The sequence below is a fragment of the Coregonus clupeaformis genome, chromosome 16, assembly GCF_020615455.1.
Source record: "Coregonus clupeaformis isolate EN_2021a chromosome 16, ASM2061545v1, whole genome shotgun sequence".
In the NCBI taxonomy this organism is placed as follows: domain Eukaryota; kingdom Metazoa; phylum Chordata; class Actinopteri; order Salmoniformes; family Salmonidae; genus Coregonus; species Coregonus clupeaformis.
In genome coordinates, this window is record NC_059207.1 from 52,471,633 (window position 1) to 52,497,960 (window position 26,328).

Here is a 26,328-nt window from a genome sequence, read left to right on the forward strand (position 1 = left end):
CTAATTACTCCCAATCTAAATGGCTCTGTGTAATAATTGAAAAGGTTAAAATGTGTGAATTCTTTGAAAGAAATCAACCACCTGGTCAATTCATGTCAGCATGACAACATTGAGGTGAGGGGAATTTGAGTTTTTCATAGGTGAAAGTTATATATATATATATATATTGGTACTTTGTAAATGTTTTAATTTTGGGAATATCCATGAACAATTGTCTGTTACCTAGGTCAAGCCATGTGGTAACCACCATCTTAGTTAGCATTGGGAGGGGGTCCGGACCAAATCTGTACCAATCATATATGCCCGTTTCACAGGTTTGGTCATCACAGCAGAGTAGAGTTCAGTACAGTACAAAGCCTGCTTATTCCAAAAATTTTTGGGATGGAAAATTGTTGGAAAAAGTATATATGCCTTAATTTCTCAAAAATATAGCCCAGACTATTTATTAGCTTTCATTTGACATGGAATTTGATGTGCTCCTATGTTAGTGCTCATGGGACCTTTTACATGGAAATGTCCTTGTCACAATCCAACCCATTGTAACCATATTGTTCGGGGACAGTGTCACAGCCAGTATCCAGTAAAAATCCCAAGCTCTTTTGTGCTTGTGCTATAAAGAGCTCCCTTCGTTGCCTCACTCTTACACACATATTGTCTGTCACACCCCAACACATACATGTGCAAACACACACATACACACAGACATGTACTCAAAATGACATGTTATTATCAAGGCATAAAATGCTAAATTGTGTTAGAAATATAATTTGATCAAAGAAAGGCTATTTCTAAGACTGTATGCTATATTATGCTACAAAAGGAAGAAGCTACTAGCAAACATTGTGACAACCAACCCCATACTGTGTGACAACCAACCCCACGATGGGGCTGGTTGTCACAAGTGGACAGTGTGTTTGATGGCTTATAACGCCATGTTGGAATAAGATGTGAGGATAAAAAGGGTCCCCATTTCAACCCAAGACTTTGGTCTTTCTCCTCATATAGAAAAGAGTCTTGTACGATATACTGGTGCTGAGAAATACACACGAGTAAAAAGTGTGACAACCAACCCCGTTCACCACTACACTATATACAATAGCATAGCAACAGTGTTTTGTATTTCCCCAATGAACCCAATGGAAACAGAACATTCTGAAATGAAAAATTGACAAAGCAAGAAGAATGCCTAAATGGCTATAAGAGTCTGGGACTACTAGGATATATCATGCAGTATGATGATGCATATTATGAGATGACTCGATGGCTGTTACCTTACCTGTCTGGGTTCTGTGTGCACACGTGCATCTGGAGCAGGATGCGTTGCGTGAAAGTCTTAAAGCACTGGCCGCACTTCCAGAGGTGCCAGTCACTGAACTCGGTGCTCAGCTGGCTGGTGGAGGTGGGGCTGGCTAGGACTCGCTGGTTCTTAGAGCTCATCTGGTTGAAGCCGGAGTCCGTGTGGCCGCCCTTGTCCATCAGGGAGAAGCTTCTGGAGCAGGGCGAGTGGGGGAAGACCATGGAGCGCAGCAGGGCCACCGAGAAGCCTTTGCCCGTTTTACTGAGCGGCTGCAGGGTCTCTTGTCTGCTCATGGCCTCCATGACTGTGGTTGGTACATTCACTAAAGGAGGAAAACAACAATAGAAAAGATGGAACATATGGTCATGTAAACCACTATCAGCATGTGATGTGAGGATACCGATAGGATGTTGTCCCTTAGCAACCTTATACAACTGGAATGGTGTAACACTCCTAATTCACATTTCTCACCCAAGGTCAGAGTTTTAATAGTGAAAATAAAGACATTGGAAAAATATTATGCTTTGAAGCTTATGACAGTATTTGTCTGATGACAGTATTTGTATTATCACAAAACTTTTATACTGAATACATTTCCGTACATACAGTGGGGAAAAAAAGTATTTAGTCAGCCACCAATTGTGCAAGTTCTCCCACTTAAAAAGATGAGAGAGGCCTGTAATTTTCATCATAGGTACACGTCAACTATGACAGACAAATTGAGAAAAAAAAATCCAGAAAATCACATTGTAGGATTTTTAATGAATTTATTTGCAAATTATGTTGGAAAATAAGTATTTGGTCACCTACAAACAAGCAAGATTTCTGGCTCTCACAGACCTGTAACTTCTTCTTTAAGAGGCTCCTCTGTCCTCCACTCGTTACCTGTATTAATGGCACCTGTTTGAACTTGTTATCAGTATAAAAGACACCTGTCCACAACCTCAAACAGTCACACTCCAAACTCCACTATGGCCAAGACCAAAGAGCTGTCAAAGGACACCAGAAACAAAATTGTAGACCTGCACCAGGCTGGGAAGACTGAATCTGCAATAGGTAAGCAGCTTGGTTTGAAGAAATCAACTCTTGGGAGCAATTATTAGGAAATGGAAGACATACAAGACCACTGATAATCTCCCTCGATCTGGGGCTCCACGCAAGATCTCACCCCGTGGGGTCAAAATGATCACAAGAACAGTGAGCAAAAATCCCAGAACCACACGGGGGACCTAGTGAATGACCTGCAGAGAGCTGGGACCAAAGTAACAAAGCCTACCATCAGTAACACACTACGCCGCCAGGGACTCAAATCCTGCAGTGCAAGACGTGTCCCCCTGCTTAAGCCAGTACATGTCCAGGCCCCGTCTGAAGTTTGCTAGAGTGCATTTGGATGATCCAGAAGAGGATTGGGAGAATGTCATATGGTCAGATGAAACCAAAAGATAACTTTTTGGTAAAAACTCAACTCGTCGTGTTTGGAGGACAAAGAATGCCGAGTTGCATCCAAAGAACACCATACCTACTGTGAAGCATGGGGGTGGAAACATCATGCTTTGGGGCTGTTTTTCTGCAAAGGGACCAGGACGACTGATCCGTGTAAAGGAAAGAATGAATGGGGCCATGTATCGTGAGATTTTGAGTGAAAACCTCCTTCCATCAGCAAGGGCATTGAAGATGAAACGTGGCTGGGTCTTTCAGCATGACAATGATCCCAAACACACCGCCCGGGCAACGAAGGAGTGGCTTCGTAAGAAGCATTTCAAGGTCCTGGAGTGGCTTAGCCAGTCTCCAGATCTCAATGCCATAGAAAATCTTTGGCGGGAGTTGAAAGTCCGTGTTGCCCAGCGACAGCCCCAAAACATCACTGCTCTAGAGGAGATCTGCATGGAGGAATGGGCCAAAATACCAGCAACAGTGTGTGAAAACCTTGTGAAGACTTACAGAAAACGTTTGACCTATGTCATTGCCAACAAAGGGTATATAACAAAGTATTGAGAAACTTTTGTTATTGACCAAATACTTATTTTCCACCATAATTAGCAAATAAATTCATAAAAAATCCTACAATGTGAATTTCTGGATTTTTTTTTCTCATTTTGTCTGTCATAGTTGACGTGTACCTATGATGAAAATTACAGGCCTCTCTCATCTTTTTAAGTGGGAGAACTTGCACAATTGGTGGCTGACTAAATACTTTTTTTCCCCACTGTACATGTTTCCCTAGCTACAGTTAATAGAATACTGTCATCAGACATCATTACCACATTTAATCTTTCTTCATTTCACTTCGGCTAAATGCAGACAGGCTAAATTGATCTTAGACTAATAATATGGAGATAATTATTCCATTTATAAGTTCCCAATGGCAGTTGACATATGCATTACACCTCTCGAAAATGCTCAACTCATTTTGCCACAAACCTTATAAGCAAATATTGGTCAATGTAATTTAAATGTAGATAACATTCAAAGATAAGGATCATGCATGTTTTTCAGCCATCGCTACTTGTGTACATGGACAGTGTTTGCATCCCAAATGGCACCCTATTCCCTATATTTAGTGAACTACTTTGATCAGGGCCCATAGGGCTCTGAACAAAGTATTGCACTACATAGGGAATGGAGTACCATTTGGAACGCACAAATGTTTCAAACGTATTTTATCTTGGCTCTGAGTTCGACTGTCATAGGTTGTTGTTGTTTTTCATTCCATGTCGGTGAGTTCTAGTCATGACCAAAACATAACAACACAGATGAGATCTATTCTCTCTCAGCTACTGGATCACGGAAAAGAAAAGCTGCAGTCTTTGTGCATCCCAAGCATAAGCAGCTTGATGAAATAACGTTTCATTGTTGTTATAAGAAACATATGATGATTCTTCATCACTACACACTGATCTCTGACTGCATTCAAGAAGTCAGAGCCATAATAACTCATCGGTGGACAAACCACATCCCACATTCTTTGTATTGCAACATGCTGTGTACATAAACACAGATTTACACAACCGTAACGTGATACATGTGGGAGTAGGGCTAGGCCTTTCTTATTTAATAAAGATATAATATAATAAAACTTCAATTATGTATTTCTGGGCATCGTTTTAATGTTAGATCTCGGAACGCTGTTCAGTATCAGGCTAAGGAAGTGTGATTGATGTTAACTTATGAAAATATACATGAAAAACAATTGTGAGGTGGTTCTGAAGCTGTGCATGTTGTAGAGGAGGGTGGGGACTAATTAAAGTCTCTGAGTTAGGGCAAAGTACTAAACCTCACCAATCCAGTAGCTTTCATTTGCTATCACATGCACACACTATTCCTTCATGTGGATTGTATTAGGGGAAGCGGTCTATTTCTGTGTAACCAGGCTTCAGTGTCTGTAATGGGTAGATTCTCCTTTAAGAGAGCTATACTAGGATATATTGATTCATGCAGGGTATGCTGATTCGCAAGTTCACAGCACTCTCCCTCCTCGACCTCTCCATTGTTTGCCACGTTTTAAGGCTACAATACTGCATCTATCAAATTATACTATACACTTTTAAAACAGTTTATATGAAAAGGCACTTGTCTAAACAGGACTCCAACTAGACTGAAGTAATAAAATGTTGAACATGTAAACAGTGAACTGTCAGGCCCTGTCGGTTGTCCAAGACCTCCAGTGGCCAGTGAGTTCCAAAGAAACCAGACAGAGCAGTATGGGGCAAAATGCTGGTTTAGACAGAAAATAGTCATTCCTTTTCCCCAAACGCTCCTACGAAGACTGTTAACAGACAGTCCCTCAAAAATGTCTGGGGGAGAGAAATACTATTGTTTCAATAAGCCTAACCGATTGTCTCTTCAATGAGAGAACCGCTTAGAAAATAGAAAATAGTTATACGTAACTAACGGGTACTGTCCGTTGAAAATCAACATTGAGTCATTGGTTTAATTTGCCACAACATGAAAAACGATGTTTTCCTCCTGTTTGCACTGGCAAGGTTTGTTTGGTTCAGATGTATAAATCAGGCTTAAGTAAATTTAAGGGTCCAATATTTGCATAGGTTTTTGTGGCTTAGCGCAACTATGCCCAGTCAAATGCTTTTTGTCTTTAATAAAATTACACACTGAAATCCAAAGTAAATTATAGCATTTTCATTAACCTACTACTTTTTGGACAGTAGTCCTTCTGCAAATATGTTTTGTTGGGTTATGCTAGGCACCAGATATGTTATGTTTGTCATTAAGTCCTATTCATGACAATGCTATGTACTAGATCATTCTAGTATTCTTACATGGAAATACTAGATATCTTTATAGGAGTCATACTATATTTGGATAGAAATAATCCCTTGTTAAATCAGTACATGCTGATGGCTGTATGTGGATCATATTCCTTTGGAATGTTAAGATGAAATGGGGACAACTGCTTGCCAACCCAATGGCCCAGAGCAGAGTAATGTATACTGTATGTATGTTTTTGTCTTACTCATGCTTCCTGTGTAAGTTAATTGGGACAGAAGAATGAAACAAATTAGTTGGTGGGGGAGAGAGAGAGAGAGAGAGACAGACAGAGAGAGAGAGAGACAGATAGACAGAGAGAGAGACAGACAGAGAGAGACAGACAGAGAGAGACAGACAGAGAGAGACAGACAGAGAGAGACAGACAGAGAGAGACAGAGAGAGAGAGAGACAGACAGAGAGAGAGAGAGACAGACAGAGAGAGAGACAGACAGAGAGAGAAAGAGACAGACAGAGAGAGAGACAGACAGAGAGAGAGAGAGACAGACAGAGAGAGACTTACAGTTTTCATCCTGTGCAATGCACTGTAGAGGGATGCCAAAGAAGGAGGTATAGCTGTCATTGTACCAGACGAGGAGCTCTGTTCCTCTTGGAATGTCCATACATGCCCGGTAGAATATACATGATCTGTACGGTAGAGAAAACAGTGCTGTCAATTAATCTACCCACTGGGCACAAACTGGTTGTTTCAACGTAATTTGTCAACGTATTGTGACATGGAATCTACGTGGAAAATACATTGGATTAGAAAGAAAGCGTTGTTTTGAGCGTGAAGTTTCAACCACAGAATTATGTCATCATGGTAACCAATTTTCAACATTGATAAAGCTTGTATAATATATGTTGAATTTGTACCTTTGAAACAACGTCAGATTTTCAATGTTATAGCCACTATCAGAAGAAAACAGTAGGCTGGGCAGCACCTCCTACTGGAGAGCTGATCTCTCTACAGCTATCCATTGGTCTCCCATCCATGGTATTAACCAAGCCCTGGACTGCTTAGTTTTGATATTTGTCACTGACTACTACCAATGTACCAATTAAAAACTAAATAGATTCACTGTTGCTATCAAAGTAATTCCAAAGGAGGTTTAACAGAGCAAATGAAATGTAACCATACTTTAAAAGTCATATAATCTAATAGGCCTATATAGCATTTGCGAAATCAACAGCTATTGTCTCCATCTTAACCAAAAATGTAAGTTAAAGAATAGGACTAAATCAAATCCAACTTTATTTCAAGTACTTTTAAAGTTTGATTTGATTTAGTCCCATTCTTTAACTTGTTCCTGCATTCACAGGGACTTCATTCACGGTAAACACTGCATATGTCGGCTCAATCGAAAATTACCTTTACATTTCACGTGTGCTATAGTGCTCAACTTTGGCGATACGGATTGAATCGAGCCCTAAACCAAAAATCTGACATTGTTTTTCCATTAGAAGTTGGTTGTGCTTTTAGATGGTTGAAAGCATAGTGATAACACTTTGGGAATTCAACAAACTTCTGTCTTTTTGAGTGGGTGAAGAAAGGTTGAAATCTCATTGATCAACGTCTCAACCAAATATTACCCAAATTTCGACGTTGAAATGTGGCGTGCCCAGTGTGAACTACTCACAACACAATTTCATGTACAAACGATGTACGTCAGTAAATGCAAACAAAAATTATTAGAGGCCCTCAGTATGCCTTTTGCTTTGTGTCTGACAGAATATATAATCACGTCCAAGCATCACATCTAATTTCCTCTTTGGCGAGTTGAAAAACTCTGCATGCGTGAGGCTGAGGTTCTACAAGAAGAAACATGGCAGCTGTGACGCAATGCTTATTTAATGAATCAGTCTCGAAATGAATAGGCATTATACTGTACATTTCCATGGCAGTGGGATATGCATTACTTTGTCACCACTAAGTAACCACCATCCCTGGCAGTGATAATACAGAGATCAATATAAACCTCTATCTTTTATTTTCAGCGGCTAGAACAATTTTTGGGGGGGCTTCTATCTTAAATGTGCACCCATGCTGACATTCCAGGCATTTGCTTCACTAGCGGATAACATATCCATATATTTCAAATAATAAAGTTAAAAAATAAACAAACATTTAACAAAAATGGTTATTTGGTCTTGGCCGAGCTGCTGAAGCCTGTGAGTTTGTATTAATTCTTTCCACCACAACATAAAAATGAAGCAAAGACAAGCCCATAAATCAAACATCTTATAACCTGAGAAAAACACAAGTATGCCATGTATTTTATACCCTTGTAACGTTCTGTCTCTCAGTTTGGCCTCACTTAACATAAACACTGGAGCACACAAATAAATGTACTGGGACTAAATGACTCAGTTGGCTGCTGACAGAGGGCTGTTTTCTAAGCGATAGGTGGTCTTGCACACTTTGAGGCGGGTGAAAGAGTGTAAATGTATACCATTTCTTACAAGCCTGCTGTCACTTTCAAAACTTGTGCAAATCTCAGCTCAGTGGAGCACATCAAAGGCATATTTTCAGTTTTGGATAATATTTCCCTTGCTGACATGTATTTAGTATTGTGGTTGGATGACTCATAAAGACAACGGCGGGACGTCCCAGTGCAGGCAAAGTGAAGCACATGCCAATGGACATTATTGTCAGAGCAAAAACAAAACAGCCATCCCAGGGTCAATCAATCACGAGCTGCTTTGAAGAGAATTCCATTTAGATATTGCAAATCATAACATAAGGAATTCAAACCAGCTGACTGCCTGTGGAGGACATCCCCACACGGCTCAGAGGAGGGAAACAGGAGTGTCTGCATTAGGAGTGCACGTATAGGATGATGTGGAACTGAGTCTCAAAGGTTTTCACTAATCATAGCTCTCTCATAGTTATGGACCAGGGCCTGTATTCACAAAGCATCTCAGAGTAGGTTCCTGCTGTCCATGGAATCTTATTTATTATGATCTAATAGGAAAAACTGATCCTAGATCAGCAATCCTACTCTGAGAAGCTCTATGGATATGGGCCTAGTTTGGTACAATCATGGGTCAAGACTGCAAAAGTATTGGATCTAGTCCACAGATCATCAGTATTAAGTTATTCCTCTTCATGGTCTTGGACTACTTTGTGTGTATATTATATAAAGTGGGGAGAACAAGTATTTGATACACTGCTGATTTTGCAGATTTTCCTACTTACAAAGCATGTAGAGGTCTGTACTTTCTATCATAGGTACATTTCAACTGTGAGAGACAGAATCTAAAACAAAAATCCAGAAAATCACATTGTATGATTTTTAAGTAATGAATTTGCATTTTATTGCATGACATAAGTATTTGATACATCAGAAAAGCAGAACTTAATATTTGGTACAGAAACCTTTGTTTGCAATTACAGAGATCAAACGTTTCCTGTAGGTCTTGACCAGATTTGCACACACTGCAGCAGGGATTTTGGCCCACTCCTCCATACAGACCTTCTCCAGATCCTTCAGGTTTCGGGGCTGTTGCTGGGCAATACGGACTTTCAGATCCCTCCAAAGATTTTCTATTGGGTTCAGGTCTGGAGACTGGCTAGGCCACTCCAGGACCTTGAGATGCTTCTTACGGAGCCACTCCTTAGTTGCCCTGGCTGTGTGTTTCGGGTCGTTGTCATGCTGGAAGAACCAGCCACAACCCATCTTCAATGCTCTTACTGAGGGAAGGAGGTTGTTGGCCAAGATCTCGCGATACATGGCCCCATCCATCCTCCCCTCAATACGGTGCAGTCGTCCTGTCCCCTTTGCAGAAAAGCATCCCCAAAGAATGATGTTTCCACCTCCATGCTTCACGGTTGGGATGGTGTTCTTGGGGTTGTACTCATCCTTCTTCTTCCTCCAAACGCGGCGAGTGGAGTTTAGACCAAAAAGCTCTATTTATGTCTCATCAGACCACATGACCTTCTCCCATTCCTCCTCTGGATCATCCAGATGGTAATTGGCAAACTTCAGATGGGCCTGGACATGCGCTGGCTTGAGCAGGGGGACCTTGCGTGCACTGCAGGATTTTAATCCATGACGGCGTAGTGTGTTACTAATGGTTTTCTGTGAGACTGTGGTCCCAGCTCTCTTCAGGTCATTGACCAGGTCCTGCCGTGTAGTTCTGGGCTGATCCCTCACCTTCCTCATGATCACTGATGCCACACGAGGTGAGATCTTGCATGGAGCCCCAGACCGAGGGTGATTGACCGTCATCTTGAACTTCTTCCATTTTCTTCCAGTTGTTGCCTTCTCACCAAGCTGCTTGCCTATTGTCCTGTAGCCCATCCCAGCCTTGTGCAGGTCTACAATTTTATCCCTGATGTCCTTACACAGCTCTCTGGTCTTGGCCATTGTGGAGAGGTTGGAGTCTGTTTGATTGAGTGTGTGGACAGGTGTCTTTTATACAGGTAATGAGTTCAAACAGGTGCAGTTAATACAGGTAATGAGTGGTGAACAGGAGGGCTTCTTAAAGAAAAACTAACAGGTCTGTGAGAGCCGGAATTCTTACGGGTTGGTAGGTGATCAAATACTTATGTCATGCAATAAAATGCAAATTAATTACTTAAAAATCATACAATGTGATTCTCTAGATTTTTGTTTTAGATTCCGTCTCTCACAGTTTAAGTGTAGCTATGATAAAAATTACAGACCTCTACATGCTTTGTAAGTAGGAAAACCTGCAAAATCGGCAGTGTATCAAATACTTGTTCTCCCCACTGTATATATAAACCCCAGTTGGGGTATATACATACATACATACATACATACATACATACATACATACATACATACATATATACATATACAGTGGGGGAAAAAAGTATTTAGTCAGCCACCAATTGTGCAAGTTCTCCCACTTAAAAAGATGAGAGAGGCCTGTAATTTTCATCATAGGTACACGTCAACTATGACAGACAAAATGAGAGAAAAAAATTCCAGAAAATCACATTGTAGGATTTTTAATGAATTTATTTGCAAATTATGGTGGAAAATAAGTATTTGGTCAATAACAAAAGTTTCTCAATACTTTGTTATATACCCTTTGTTGGCAATGACACAGGTCAAACGTTTTCTGTAAGTCTTCACAAGGTTTTCACACACTGTTGCTGGTATTTTGGCCCATTCCTCCATGCAGATCTCCTCTAGAGCAGTGATGTTTTGGGGCTGTCGCTGGGCAACACGGACTTTCAACTCCCTCCAAAGATTTTCTATGGGGTTGAGATCTGGAGACTGGCTAGGCCACTCCAGGACCTTGAAATGCTTCTTACGAAGCCACTCCTTCGTTGCCCTGGCGGTGTGTTTGGGATCATTGTCATGCTGAAAGACCCAGACACATTTAATCTTCAATGCCCTTGCTGATGGAAGGAGGTTTTCACTCAAAATCTCACGATACATGGCCCCATTCATTCTTTCCTTTACACGGATCAGTCGTCCTGGTCCCTTTGCAGAAAAACAGCCCCAAAGCATGATGTTTCCACACCCATACTTCACAGTAGGTATGGTGTTCTTTGGATGCAACTCAGCATTCTTTGTCCTCCAAACACGACGAGTTGAGTTTTTACCAAAAAGTTATATTTTGGTTTCATCTGACCATATGACATTCTCCCAATCCTCTTCTGGATCATCCAAATGCACTCTAGCAAACTTCAGACGGGCCTGGACATGTACTGGCTTAAGCAGGGGGACACGTCTGGCACTGCAGGATTTGAGTCCCTGGCGGCGTAGTGTGTTACTGATGGTAGGCTTTGTTACTTTGGTCCCAGCTCTCTGCAGGTCATTCACTAGGTCCCCCCGTGTGGTTCTGGGATTTTTGCTCACCGTTCTTGTGATCATTTTGACCCCACGGGGTGAGATCTTGCGTGGAGCCCCAGATCGAGGGAGATTATCAGTGGTCTTGTATGTCTTCCATTTCCTAATAATTGCTCCCACAGTTGATTTCTTCAAACCAAGCTGCTTACCTATTGCAGATTCAGTCTTCCCAGCCTGGTGCAGGTCTACAATTTTGTTTCTGGTGTCCTTTGACAGCTCTTTGGTCTTGGCCATAGTGTAGCCATAGAGTTTGGAGTGTGACTGTTTGAGGTTGTGGACAGGTGTCTTTTATACTGATAACAAGTTCAAACAGGTGCCATTAATACAGGTAACGAGTGGAGGACAGAGGAGCCTCTTAAAGAAGAAGTTACAGGTCTGTGAGAGCCAGATATCTTGCTTGTTTGTAGGTGACCAAATACTTATTTTCCACCAGAATTTGCAAATAAATTCATTAAAATTCCTACAATGTGATTTTCTGGATTTTTTTTTCTCAATTTGTCTGTCATAGTTGACGTGTACCTATGATGAAAATTACAGGCCTCTCTCATCTTTTTAAGTGGGAGAACTTGCACAATTGGTGGCTGACTAAATACTTATTTTCCCCACTGTATGTATGTATGTATATATATATATATATATATATATATATATATATATATATATATATATATATATATATATATATATATACATATTTATATATATACATATATACATACATATACATACATACACTATCTACAGATGCCGAATCTTAATTTGACCCAGTTTCTCACAGCAGGAAAATAATCCTGCAGCAACAGGAAATGTGAATTATAATTATGTTTGTAGGGGTTGATACATTTTTTGTTAGGGCAAATCAAGTCTGACATTTTTAAGTGGAAATTACAAACTTTAGGAGCCTTTTTAAACCTCAAATACACTACAAGCTTGAATTCCCAGCTGTGCAGGAAAATTCCTGCAACATGATGATCGAATTAAGATATGGCATCTGTATGGTATGCCTGCATAGACTACAGCTGACAGTGTCAAATTTGCAGTGTGAATATACTTTATGCCTGAATATATTGTGTTGATCACATGCTGTACTCACAGTTGGGCCTACATGGTATGGAGTAATATTAATGTTAATACAAATTCTAAATGATTAAATTCAAATTCAATTCCTGGTGGAACTAACATGGTACTTCCCCACCCACATTCCATGCAGTCTTTACCTGTACTGGACCACCATCATGTTTTGCTCGCCACAGTGTCGTGCACAGCGGATGTATCTCATCCAGCTCGACTTGCTCGGCTCGTTGCCGTCAATAAAGTGCTGTAACGTCCCTTCCTGGTCATAGATCTGGAAAGCAATGGGGGTTTATGTAGTTAGTCTTCCTAAAGATACACAACAAACATGATTCATTAAAGCACCCTTTAATCGTTATCTACACAACTTTCAACAATGACGCACACAGGAATTAGGAATGTGATGGACTGCCAAGCTCCACAAGTTGTTGTAAAATGTAAACAGTGTACATGTGAGAGCATTGTATAAGTATGAAAATGATTCGCCCTAGAGCAGGGCTCTCCAACCTTGTTCCTGGAGAGCTACCGTCCTATAGATTTTCACTCCAACCCTAACCTAACACACTCATTCTAATCTGAATCAGGTTAGTTACAACTGGGGTTGAAGCAAAAACCTACAGGAGGGTAGCTCTCCAGGAACAGGGTTGGAGAGCCCTGCCCTAGAGTATCGTATAAGTATGAAAATGATTTGCCCTAGGTTAACAGCATCTAAAGTTGATGATGTGAGTTAAAGATGGACTCTTTAATGGTGAAACTGCCATGTCAGTTTGCGATATTAAAACAAAGTTACTGCAAACAACAAACCGTTTTTTCCCCCTCTGACATCATTGCGCGTGCGATAGAACAGCAGCATAAATAATGAAATTAGTTTTACCCCCACCTCTGCTTTGTAAAAAATAACACCGGCCATGGGGCGGACAGTGGCGCTTTTTCCACCTACTGCGGATTCCATCTTTAAAAGGATGGCATACAATTTTGGTTTCAAATATTTTAGTGGCTTCCTTTCCTTCCTCGCTCTAGCCCCATTTATACCAGGTTCTAACATGCGTCCTTTGTCCTGATTGTGCCCACATTTGTAGACAGGTGTAGACAATGATCTGATTGTGATCTTCCTGCCCACCTCCGGAGGTAGTCAGGCACGCATTGTGTCTGGATATCTCACAAGTGTAGACATAGGGCAGCAGGTAGTCTAGTGGTTAGAGCAGGGGTGTCAAACTCATTCCATGGAGGGCCTAGTGTCTGCTGGTTTTTGTTTTTTCCTTTCAATTAAGACCAAGATAACCAGGTGAGGCAGTTCTTTACTAATCAGTGACCTTAATTCATCGATCAAGTCCAAGGGAGGAGCGAAAACCCGCAGACTCAGCCCTCCGGGGAATGAGTTTGACACGTGGATTAGAGCGTTCGAATACCTAAGCCGACAAAGTGAAAAATCGTTCTGTGTGCCCTTGAGCAAGGCACTTAACCCTAATTTGCTCCAGATGTGCTGTACTACTATGGCTGAGCCTGTAATAATACAAATATAAACATTTCACTGCATCTATCCGGTGTGTGACAATAATAAAACATTTGGACAGTGAAACAATTTAAATCATCATCACGATCACTTCTAAAGTCATTGACTTATGACATCGATATGTGTCTTTAAATAAATAAAGAATATTTTTAAAGAATATCCGTCAAATCATTTGCATACAGGGAGGGGACCAGGAAATCTGGTCACAATGTGGACACAGGGGACAGATAAGAGACACATTTTAATACCATGTGTAGATGCATATCTGAACATGTGGGTACAATCAGAATGTGGACAAGATCAGGACAAAGGATGCAGGTTAGCACCAGGTATAAACGGGGCTTCTCACTCTCACTCTCACTTAAAGCTGTGTTAACATATGTGCCCCCAATATCAGTCACTGTATATCAACCAACCAATCTGAAATAGCCACACAATGAGAAAACAATATATATTTATTTGGCCATTTCATCATGTTTATGGCAAAAAATCTGCACATATCGGAAAAGCTGGTTGACTAATAAGTACATTGAAGTGAAAAAATAGAGACAGAAATAAAATATGTAAGGACCGTAGCTAAGCAATATAATAATTTCTGAATTAAACATTTTAATTCTTTATTTTGTAATATATTTTTGTCAGGGATAATCATGGACAATAGTGATGTACAATGTCCTACTCTTAGAAATGTATAAAACAGCTTTATCCCTGTCGCAGTTCATTCAGTTTGCATCTAGGCAGTAAGGGGATTCGAGCCTTGTCACTGGCCACCAGCTAAATGGATGAGATTTCAAGACCCCACTGACCCCATTGAATCTCTGACATCTAGTTTGTCGGCAGTGATTCCCCTTCCTTATCCCTTTCCATTCTTATCCTTGTGGCTTTTCTGGTGAACCATCTCCGGCTTTGACAGCATGATAGAATACTTGAAGGGATAGTTCACCCAAATTACAAAATTACATATTGGTTTCCTTACCCTGTAAGCAATCTAGTTTCCCTGGCACTGTTTCCACATGCTAACATTTTAGCATTTTATATTAGCATGTTTTGCGCAACATGTCAAAATCATCCGAAAGTATGTCAAATTGATTGTGAACCTCAACAAAGTCACTTATAGATCATTTGAACATGATGCGTGAAAAATGCTAATATCGGTCCATTGACTTGAATGAGATTTGTGCCACAAATGCTAAAACGTTAGCATGTGGAAACAGTGCCCGAGAAAATAAACCAAAGCAATGGATTACTTTTACATTTACATTTTAGTCATTTAGCAGACGCTCTTATCCAGAGCGACTTACAGTTAGTGAGTGCATACATTTTTTTTTTCATACTGCTGTCACACCTTGTTCATAGACTTTTACATGGCAAGGAAACCAATAGTAATTTTCTAATTTGGGTGAACTTTCCCTTTAAGACATTACTTACACTGGAGCTATTTGTTACACAAGTACAAGACAGGTCCTCCAGCTGCTTTATCTAAATGATCATGTCCATCTTGAGACAAAGAAACAAGAGATGATTGTGCACTGTAGAGAGAGGTTAAGAAATTGTTAAGAAAATGGTATAAATTATACATTTATTTACTTAGTTCCTTTTTTCTATCCAACAGCTGACATTTTTTAACAAATTTTCCTCAAATCTGGACTGAGTCACAATTTCAACTAAGTGGTGAGCACTTAATAATAGACAAGGTGTGATGGGAAATAGAAAGTGGAATCTTACATTTGGTAATTTCCCGTAATACAAAAATAAAGGATAAAGAAATTGCTGAATCAATGTCATATCACTGCCATACAGCAGTCATGGAATTGGGAATATTTGGGAAAAATCACCTCCGATTTACAAAAAAATCGTATTTTGCAATGGGAACAGAATGTACTGACATTCAACATCAGGTTATTGTTATTTGGAAAGAAGCAGGATGAAAAAGTGACATTTAAAAAATCCTATTTGGATGGAGAAGCCAGCCTGTCATCTGTACTATAGTGCTTATAGATCCCACAGGCCGATGAAGCAGTGAGGAGAGCAGCCTCTCATCAACAGAGCCTGTGCTGTGATCACAAGCAGCAGCCACTGAACCCTTCACTGCACCCCAACATTTTTTTTTGGGGTCCACTTGAAAAAGTCCTGACAGGCCATTCATTTCCCTGGCCTGTGGAGCAGCACACTGTTTGACTCGTCTGATCCAGCCCCTTTGATGCTGGAGCTCTTCCAGGCTTTCCCGCTGAGTACAAGCTCCTCTTCCCAAATCCAGGGAGAAATAAGTCCTCGTCCGTCTTTCTGACTGAGAAATATTCTCACTGTTATATGGGTATTTTTTTCCTCCTTTTCTTCTGTCCAGCTGGACAACAGCAAGTGATGTTTACAGATGTGATATTTATGTTGATATTTTTTTGTGTTTGCTTTGCAGTATCCAAATATCTTTTGGAGTGGAATCGTTTTTCACTCCTTTTGAGATGATAGATACATTTGTATTCCATCCTGCTATCAGCGCTGCCGAGTCTCGGGTCATGTTGTTCCAACGTGTTATATTAGGCTGATAACAAACACATGGAGTGCTGTCAGCACAAAAAATTATCCATATTGTGCCTGGACTAAAAAAATCATAAGGTCGCATGAAAATATAATGATTGACAACATGTGCATAGTGTTGTCCCAAAATGCTGCATGATATTTTTTTCTGGCCTTCATGTGACAATGGATTTGACATAACACATGACAACACAATATTTATGTACGACACGTTGGAAATGCATAACATGCATTAAGAAGGCTTTATGAACTTCTATCTAAAGTACATTGGAACACATTTGGGAAGCCACTGATCCCTACAGTACGTATTAGGCCCCAATTACCTCCACATAGAGTAATATGGGTCGTTCCACAAAATGTGTTCCTTTTGCGTCCCTTTGATATTTTCAGTAGAAATTGTGCACCAATATTGAATTTTAAAAGCCTGTTATATTAAATGAAGTGCCCTTTAATATAGACCACATGGAAAATTCAATACATCTGATTTTGAATGTGAAAGAAGTGCCAAAATTAATCATTTTTACATGTCCCTCCATCAACCATGTGTAACTACTACAGAGATTTTAACCCACTTAAATCCCAAATTTCACCATCATTGTAAAGCAATAGTTCGTTTGTTGCTTTGACAAAGTCATTTCTGAAGAATTTTTTTTATTTCCTGTGATTAGTGATTCATTTACGTCTGTCCCTCATTTTAAGATCAACCCTGTTATGTGAACTGCACTCTCATTTTAATATGGTGAAACTATTCCAAAAACAATGTCTAAAGAAACATTGAACATCATCTACACAACAAAAATATAAACTCAACATGTAAAGTGTTGGGATGTAGCTCAGTTGGTAGAGCATGGCGTTTGCAACGCCAGGGTTGTGGGTTCGATTCCCACGGGGGACCAGTATGAAAAAAATAAAAAATATATAATGTATGCACTCACTAACTGTAAGTCGCTCTGGATAAGAGCGTCTGCTAAATGACTAAAATGTAAATGTGTTGGTCCCATGTTTCATGAGCTGAAATAAAAGATAACAGAAATGTTCCATATGCACAAAAAGTGAGCATGTTAGTGAGCATTTCTCCTTTGCCAAGATTATCCATCCACCTGACAGGTGTGGCATATCAAGAAGCTGATTAAACAGCATGATCATTACACAGGTGCACCTTGTGCTGGGGACAATAAAAGGCCACTTCAAAATGTGCCGTTTTGTCACACAACACCAGAGCTGTTGCCAGATAATTAATTGTTCATTTATCTACCATAAGCTGCCTCCAACGTCGTTTTAGAGAATTTGGCAGTATGTCCAACAGGCCTCACAACCACAGACCATGTGTATGGCATTGTGTGGGCGAGCAGTTTGCTGATGTCAACATTGTGAACAGAGTGCCCCATGGTGGCAATGGGGTTATGGTATGGGAAGGCATAAGCTACGGACAACGAACACAATTGCATTTTATCGATGGCAATTTGAATGCACAGAGATACCGTGTTGAGATCCTGAGGCCCATTGTCGTGCCATTCATCCGCCGCCATCACCTCATGTTTCAGCATGATAATGCAAAGCCCCATGATTCAAGGATCTTTACACAATTCCCGGAAGCTGAAAATGTCCCAGTTCTTCCATGGCCTGCATACTCATCAGACATGACACCCATTGAGCATGTTTGGGATGCTCTGGATCGACGTGTACGACAGCGTGTTCCAGTTCCCGCCAATATCCAGCAACTTTGCACAGCCATTGAAGAGGAGTGGGACAACATTCCACAGGCCACAATCAACAGCCTGATCATCTTTATGCGAAGGAGATGTGTCGCGCTGCATGAGGCAAATGATGGTCACACCAGATACTGACTGGTTTTCTGATCCACGCCCCTACCTTTTTATTTAAGGTATCTTAAAATCCATAGATTAGGGCTTAATTTATTTATTTAAATTGACTGATTTCCTTATATGAACTGTAACTCAGTAAAATCTGTTGCATGTTGCGTTTATATTTTTGTTCAGTATAATAGTCAAATCATACAGTAATAGCAGGTGATCTGGTTCTTCTCTTTTTGGCAATTTTCTGGTGTTTTGTGGTGAAAAACTGTTCAGGTCGAACATAACACGTCAACCCTGTTACCCATAGATAGACAGGCTAAACATTAAAAAAATAAAACATCTGAAGCTTGTATTAAATTACCACTCCCTGTTGCACACAACAAGCTTCCATTACCCCTGTCACAAGAGGATTGATGACTGGTTTAAGAAGAAATCGGTACCCTGTTACGGTTTTTGACCAAGTCACACTTCTCAAAAGGCACCGAATTGGTGGAATGACCCATATACGACAGGGCAGCCCAGAAAACACACTCTGATTGATAGCCCTCATTGTAGTCTAATCTACACAGAGGGTTACAAATGCAAAGCAAAGGCAAAGTGTGTGTCTGCAAACTCGACATCAGTGAAAACAGCATTTAGCATCTCAAGCAGTTTTCCCTCCCGTTTTGTGTATTTTTTTCCCTGCAGGATCTGACAGCACAACACACACACACACACACACACACACACACACGCACCCCGTTGTATTTCTCCCCATCATGTCCAATAAACACCACAGCCTATGACTTACCCTCTGTATGCTCTCAATGTCAACAGTTCAGCCCCTCCATTATTATACATTTCCCTGCATACGTGACCTTGTGTTTTCTCTGCATGCTAAACAAGCCCTGGCGTAGTGACATCTCACTTTATTGAGGAGCGGCCTGTTTATTACGGAGGTGAACCCTGTCAATAGCATTGCTGAAATCTGTCTATAGCTCACTGGAGCAATCAATTTTGTAAATGATTGCAATAATCAAGGAAATTGCCTAATTTATAAATCTCTGTATACAGCATTTTTATGGCCGCTTTACAATAACTTCTAATGTCCTGTAAGCAAAGGGAGTTGTTTGTATGTGTTGTTGTGGGATTGGGATTTTACTGATGTGTTGAGCAAATAAAGGAGAAATAAAGATAAACCGTAAAATGGAGCAGAAGAGCTTTTCGTTCTTTTGTTATTCACACCCCTCTGTCGACTGTGTTTAGTTAACAAACAAATCATTTCAAAGCCAAGTGGACGAAATTTAGCTACACCATGATCAAGAGACAGACAATAACTGCCATGTCTTGCCATGTCAATACCATAATATGTCCTGTGTTGGTATAACGATATCATAATTACAATAAAACTGAAATATAAAGTAAATATAAAGTAAAGTAGCCTACTCAAAAATCTGCATGGTATCTAAAAATGACTATAGTAAGTGCCTATTAAGTGCCAAATAAAATAACAGGTTGACTGTAACAGAGTTGACAATTTCTTCTTAAATTGTGACACGGGGGATGGAAGGTTGTTGTGTGCAACAGGGAGTGGCAATTGAATACAAGCTTAACAAAATAAATGTAATTGTTCAAACATTTCTAGCCTGTCTATCTATGATTGACATGTAGAACCAGCTCACCTGCTTTTACTCTATGATTTAGATATTAGATACATGTTTCTTTTGAAAATAATATTTAAAAAGGAATAGTTTCACCATATTAAAACGAGAGTTCAGTTCATGTAACAGGGTTGACCTTAAAATTAGGGACAGATGTAAATTAATCACATGAAATAAAAATAATCTTTAGAAACGACTTTGTCAAAGCAACAAAATAACTAGGGCTTTACAATGATGGTGAAACTTGGAGAAATTTAGGGATTAAGTGGGTTAAAATCTTCCTAGAAGTGACACAGGGTTGACGGAGGGATATGTCAAAATGAAGAATTATGGCACTTTAACGAGCCTTTTTTCATATTCAAATCTGATGTTTTGAATTCTCCATGTGGTCAATATTAAAGGGCACTTCATTTAATATAACAGGCTTTTACAATTCAATATTGGTGCACAATTTCTACTTAAAATATCAAAAGGCACTCATTTCGTGGAATGACCCCTGTCAGTAAATGGAGACCGATGTCCTATGTCAAATTCTCCAGGCGCCACACAGAACTGATTTTAATTGCAGAAAAGAAAACATAATAATGATTTCTTTGTAACTAGAAGTACTATACTCTAGTAGTACTATATACGTACCATATATGATAACGATGGAGCGTTGAGGAGGGGGATAATGACATACAGTAAATGTTCAGAAGAGGAAGTCAGATATCCAATAACGTGTAAGATATCCAAGAACATATAACACCCATTTATGGTCCTCATGTTTACTTTTCCTGAGTCCGGTAAGAAGGTGCTGTGGCTTACAGTTAGTTCTCAGTGGCCCCTCAGCCATTGATCTGTCTCCCAGTGTCCTGTCACTGCTTTAGTTACTGCTCAATCTCCCTGGGCCGACATTTACGGCGCGCTGATTGGGCCCTGTCACTGTCCGGGCTGTAAATCGTCCTGGAACAGCTGTGTGTCGATGCCTTGCTAGAGGAGCAACCCCAAAGGCTGCCTGATAGTCGTTTGACCTCCTGGCCTTATTACAGCAAGTAAATCAGCCGCCGAAGCCATTAGACGGGGGCTGGGAGTCCCACCCAGCCCACTCAGGGATAGCACAGACCCCAAGCAGGCAGGATTACCCACCACCACCACTCACACATGTGCACACACACCCTGGCTAATGGAATTTGGTTTCTTATCTGCAGAAACACTTAACGGCCATGTCCCAAGCGATGCTGGCATGTAAATGGGTTACGTGGATCAGTTATGCTCCGTATGATTGATGCTTCAAATGAGATAGTCGAGCCGCACTGTATCGGTTCAATGGTGTAAACACACCTAAAGTGATCATGCTCATTTTCATTTTCAGTTCATTGGATTGTGTGCAGTTCAAGGCCAAACCACTCATTCAATAATTGCCATAATTACCATTTAGCTATAATTACCATTTAGCATTATTACCAAAGGATGATGATACACTGAAATAACCATTTATTGTGCCAGTGGTAGTAACACAGACGATTAAAGAGATGTTCCGGAACTTTGGCGTATTTTTTAAACCTCCCGCTTTGGGCTGGATGTGTCAATGTGTTTGAAAGCGACTGTTTTCTGGAAGCTGTGTGGCACTATTTCCCTATTCAGGGAATCTACACACATTTTGGTGACATACTTCAAGCTTGGCCCACGTGGGCCAGCCCCCTAGCAATGCTAGTTCCAGCCAATGAGCTTCAGCCCCTCATCATTTGAGTGACAGCTAGCAAGATGCACATTGACGAGAGACCGACAGTAGTTAGCTAACAGAGTTGTCACATGAATTGTGTAAACAAATACCATATTTTCGACATGTCAGCTGAAGAGGCACGGTATACAAGCTATGCATAGTGTTTTTATGAACACTGATTTACGAACTGATGTATTTTATGACAACATCGCCGGTTGTTAGTCGAGCTAGGCTAGCTTGTTAGCTATAGCCAGAGCCATATATAGAGCCATGTATTTAGAAACAATAAATACATGGCTCTGGTTATAGCTAGCTTATCAAACTAGAATCGAAAAAGAAAGAGAAAGGAAAATACTCCACATCGTGGATATGTAGCTAATGCAAATATTCTACTGATAAAGCTACAGGATTAGCAGTACCCGTTCATAACTTCAGTAATTACTTTTTATTACTTACCTTTAAAATATTTAATCTGAAAATCATAAGTCTATTTGTAGCTTCCCATATTGACAATCAACATATACAATGTGTTGCTCGTCATCAGAATAGCCGAGGAAGAGGACATGGTCCACGGATGAGAGGAGGACGAGGATAGGCTGTGCAAGGTGCGTGCACCCAGGGCCAGGCTCGAGCTGCCCAGTGTCGAAGTCGAGCAGCGAAAAGATGCTCTAGGGCCGACGACCGAGAGAATGCGGGAGCAAATGATGACACAGTACGAGGTGCATTTGCAATAGCGCTCAGCATACAAAATGTCAATGGATATTTCATAGGACTCATTTATTATAAAAATGCATAACTTCTGAACATAGCTCTCTTTCCCACTCTAATACAGGGATATTCGATAGCATGAATAAACAATATTCAATATAATTCCAGTAACCTATTAAACATTTTCTAGCACAATAGCCCATTCTGTTACACCTGTATAACTGTGCCACGTATGGCACTTCCGAAAGGGTCTCTATGAATTAAAAGTATTCTTATATGGGTACTGCTGAAACATGTAACTAACATAAGTGGACTATATGTCTTAGATGAAGTAGGCCACATTCATACACAAAATACAGAACTACATGTTGGCAGTATATATTGTCACATATGTGAGAAACACAGGAATTGTATAAGAATAATATGTGTTGTGTGTTTTCTTATAGGAAGTAGGCCATAATCATATGATTGGCCTTTATAAATGTGTATAAATCATTTTCATATGGGACATTACAAGGTTATTAGAGCTTACTGCAGCCAAAGCTTTATAGACGTCTAGGTGTCTTATGAAAATCCATGTTGACATTTGTTTATGTGTGAATTGATTTGGTATTTGTAAAGTTCAGAAGTCCACTGGTTGTTTAAAAAAAATAAAGTTCCAGAAAAATAACATTGTCTGTGTGAATAGTATTTACATTTATACATTGTTTTACATAATATGCTTCTTGCTCCATGATTGCAACTCCAGTGTGGTAAGGGGATTGCCGAGGCCACAGAAAGGAAGGCCACAGGAAGGAAGGCCACAGGAAGGAAGGCCACAGGAAGGTCAAGGTGTGGTGGATGTGGGACTGGCGGGTCATGACTGCTGATGTCCATCTCCTGCAGATACAAAATGACTTTAGCATACAGAAATGGGTTACATGTCAAACAGAATAAATTAATTCATGCAGAGCTATTCAAAACTTTATGACATTAAGAGTGGGAATTTGCACACAGTGTCAGTCATGAACATAAAGCTGTGCACCTGGTTTACCAACATGTAAACATGTAGATATTCTGGTTCTGTTCTCAAACCTAGTCCTTTGCTCATGTGAACTCTAAAGTAGATTTGGCGATGCGTGTGTTAGTGGATTTGACGTTTGTGTGATATGATCAATCACTTTAAAACCGCTCACAATCTCAGCATCATCTTCAATTTCCTCAGAGTTCTCCTCACAGTTGTCATCAGCCCATGTCATGCTGAAAACATAGATGAGTCAAGTAAACGCTACACTGCTGTCACTTCTATAGAATCAATGATGAGTCATCATATAACCTCAATTAGAGACAGCTATTATTTAAAAGAGGCTTTGCATCACCTGACAATAGGCTACACTGTATTGTAATGTGTACAACTGCAAATTGTCGGTATGGAACAACAGGCAGGTATATGGCCGTCTAGGGAGATGGTTCCATCCATTTACAAACAACATGTTTGGCCTAACAGGTAAACTCCCTGATGGGTCAGACCTATTGTTTGTAAACTGCTGGAACCATCATCCTAGCCATCAACCTACTTGTTATTCCACAGGGCAGAATCCAGAGAGACATATTCCTTACAGACCATAAGAGTGTTGATGCCAATTCATCACATGACCTACATGCATGCTTATGTGATGCTTCTCACAGTACTCTAGTTTTACACAAAACATTTGTAATGTAGCTACATTACAGGGAACAGCGCACAGTAATAATTACATGCTGTTGTGAATGTCATTGATCTCATCCTCATTCAAACTGCCATCATCCTCATCAGCAATATTCATCTTGCCCATTCTTCAAATAGAAAACCCAACAGGGTAAATGGCCAGAACATGATGAAGCTAGGCCTTTACATGTTTTATCTTTATTTAACTAGGCAAGTCAGTTAAGAACAAATTCTTATTTCCAATGGCGGCCTACACCGGCCAAACCGGGACGACGCTGGGCCAATTGTGCGCCGCCCAATCACGGCCGGTTGTAATACAGCCTGGAATCGAACCAGGGGGTCTGTAGTGACGCCTCAAGCACTGAGATGCAGTGCCTTAGACCGCTGCGCCACTCGGGAGCGATCTAATTCTTCAGAGTCCATATATGACACACATAACATGGGAAACATTCCATCAACAAATGACAGCTAGTACAAATCAAACCTTACCTGATGCCAAGGGCCTCTTGCATGCTTGATCATCTGGCATGTCTGAACCCAGCTCTGATATTCCTTGTTCTTCTATCAGGAATTGTTGTCTGGAAAATGATCATATTACTTACAAAGGATACTAAAAAGTCAAAGTAACACACTGACACTGCATCAGGGCCTTGGCTTCAACTAGGCAGCAGATCAAAATATGAAATCGAGCTGCAGAGAGTGAAAAGGTTTTAGACTTTTCAGCCCTTCCTGTACTAGGTATAGCCCATAGAGATAGATAGAGGACTCATCTTTGTATCTGTGCCATTATAGCATCTCTGACAGGGCAGCACCATTGAGGCAATCTCCCTTTTTAAGTAGTACATTTTCTTCTTCACTATTGGCTGATTCCTCCTGATGACCTGGTTGGACATGAGTCATCAGGAGGGATCAGCCAATGAAGTTGGAAGTCCCACCAAGTTGATAACATTAAAATGGTGGAAGCCCTCAATGGCGCTGCCCATGCTAAAACAGCCTTTTGGCCACTAGAGGCCTCTATCATTCTCTATGGTATAGCCTAATAATAACAATATAGCTAGCACCGAAACCTACTGTTTCATATAGTTACAGACTAGCAGTTAGCCTAGCCACTTAGCCTGCTAGCTATACACTGGTAGCTACAAACAACAACAATTTCTACCCTTATAGCCAGTCAACGAGAGATTATATGCAGCTACAAAAAAACACAACATACATTAGTAGAGTGATTTCATGTTTTCAAATGTGTTTTAGTTGGCTAGACGGACAGTATGATGTTCTCTAATATGCATTTACCATGACAGCTAGCTAGCTAGCTTGCTACGTTACCTTTGAAAGCATACTATGACACAGACAGACTGTTGGCTAGCCTAGCTAACGGAGACACAGACCAGTTCCTCTTTACACAAACACTCAAAATACGCTTCTCACTGAATAAAATATCAACATTGTTTCAAATGCTAAAGCTTAGTCTCTTACCTTTCGACCGAAGATCACTTTTATGGATGTCCAACACTGGATGAGGCAACAGTGTTTCTCTTCCTTGAGGCCATCTCGGAAAAGCATCCGATATCTATAATTTTTCTGCCTTTGTCTTTCATGAGCGGCCCTGCCATTCGATATCTAGATCTAGTTTTCTCTTCTTGGGCATGACATCATAAGTATCAATAGCATCCTAGCTACATGTTTAGCACAATTATGGCTGGAGCAACCTTCCTTTATGGCTGGCTTGAGGGAGTGAGTGAGTGCATGAGAGAGCTACATGCATGACATTTGTTTTTTCCAGAGAAGGCACAATCATGTGATCAGGTCCAATGAGGTTGCACAGTGAAAGAAGAAAGCTGGCCCAGGCCTGCCCAGCATTATCCAATGAGGTTGCAGGGCAGGCCCAACGGCTCAGTGGAAACTCCATGCACATGTACACACAGCAGAGAGAGAGAGCGAGCAATGGCGTGGTGCATATATCTCCACATATGTGACGTAGGACGCAATTTTCTGGGACCACTTTTGGCTCGTGAGGGCTAATTTCAGAACTACTGGCAAAACAGTATACAAAAGTTCTGGAACATCTCTTTAAGCTCACTCAATGTAATTAATGGCAGAGGTATAAAGGCAGAGACAACTCAAATCTGTCATCATGCCCTCACCCAGAGAAAATGGCTGTTGAATTAGGGTTAAGGACTTTTCGATGTGACTATCACACTAACATATGCCACAAATAGATCCCGCAGAGGTAGGTAACTACAGTATAAAAGAGCATCAATACA

At 40.5% G+C, this 26,328-nt stretch overlaps 1 protein-coding gene and 1 long non-coding RNA gene across 5 annotated transcripts in view; both read right to left on the reverse strand.

Annotated features, from left to right (window-relative positions):
* The window catches only part of prdm6 (PR domain containing 6), a 53,869-nt gene that overhangs the window by 17,224 nt on the left and 10,317 nt on the right, over positions 1-26,328 (reverse strand). For all 4 annotated transcript variants that reach the window (XM_041900610.2, XM_041900608.2, XM_041900609.2 and 1 more), the window contains exons 4-6: positions 12,606-12,733; positions 6,084-6,208; positions 1,277-1,619 (exon numbers count right to left, since the gene is read on the reverse strand). In XM_041900610.2, the coding sequence (XP_041756544.1) occupies positions 1,277-1,619; positions 6,084-6,208; positions 12,606-12,733 (596 nt within the window). The remainder of the gene's footprint in view (positions 1-1,276; positions 1,620-6,083; positions 6,209-12,605; positions 12,734-26,328) is intronic.
* Positions 22,437-25,843, reverse strand: LOC121584619. The gene is made up of 3 exons (XR_006003746.2): positions 25,541-25,843; positions 24,554-24,642; positions 22,437-23,256 (listed from the first exon to the last, which is right to left on the reverse strand). It is a non-coding gene; the product is annotated as an uncharacterized LOC121584619 (long non-coding RNA).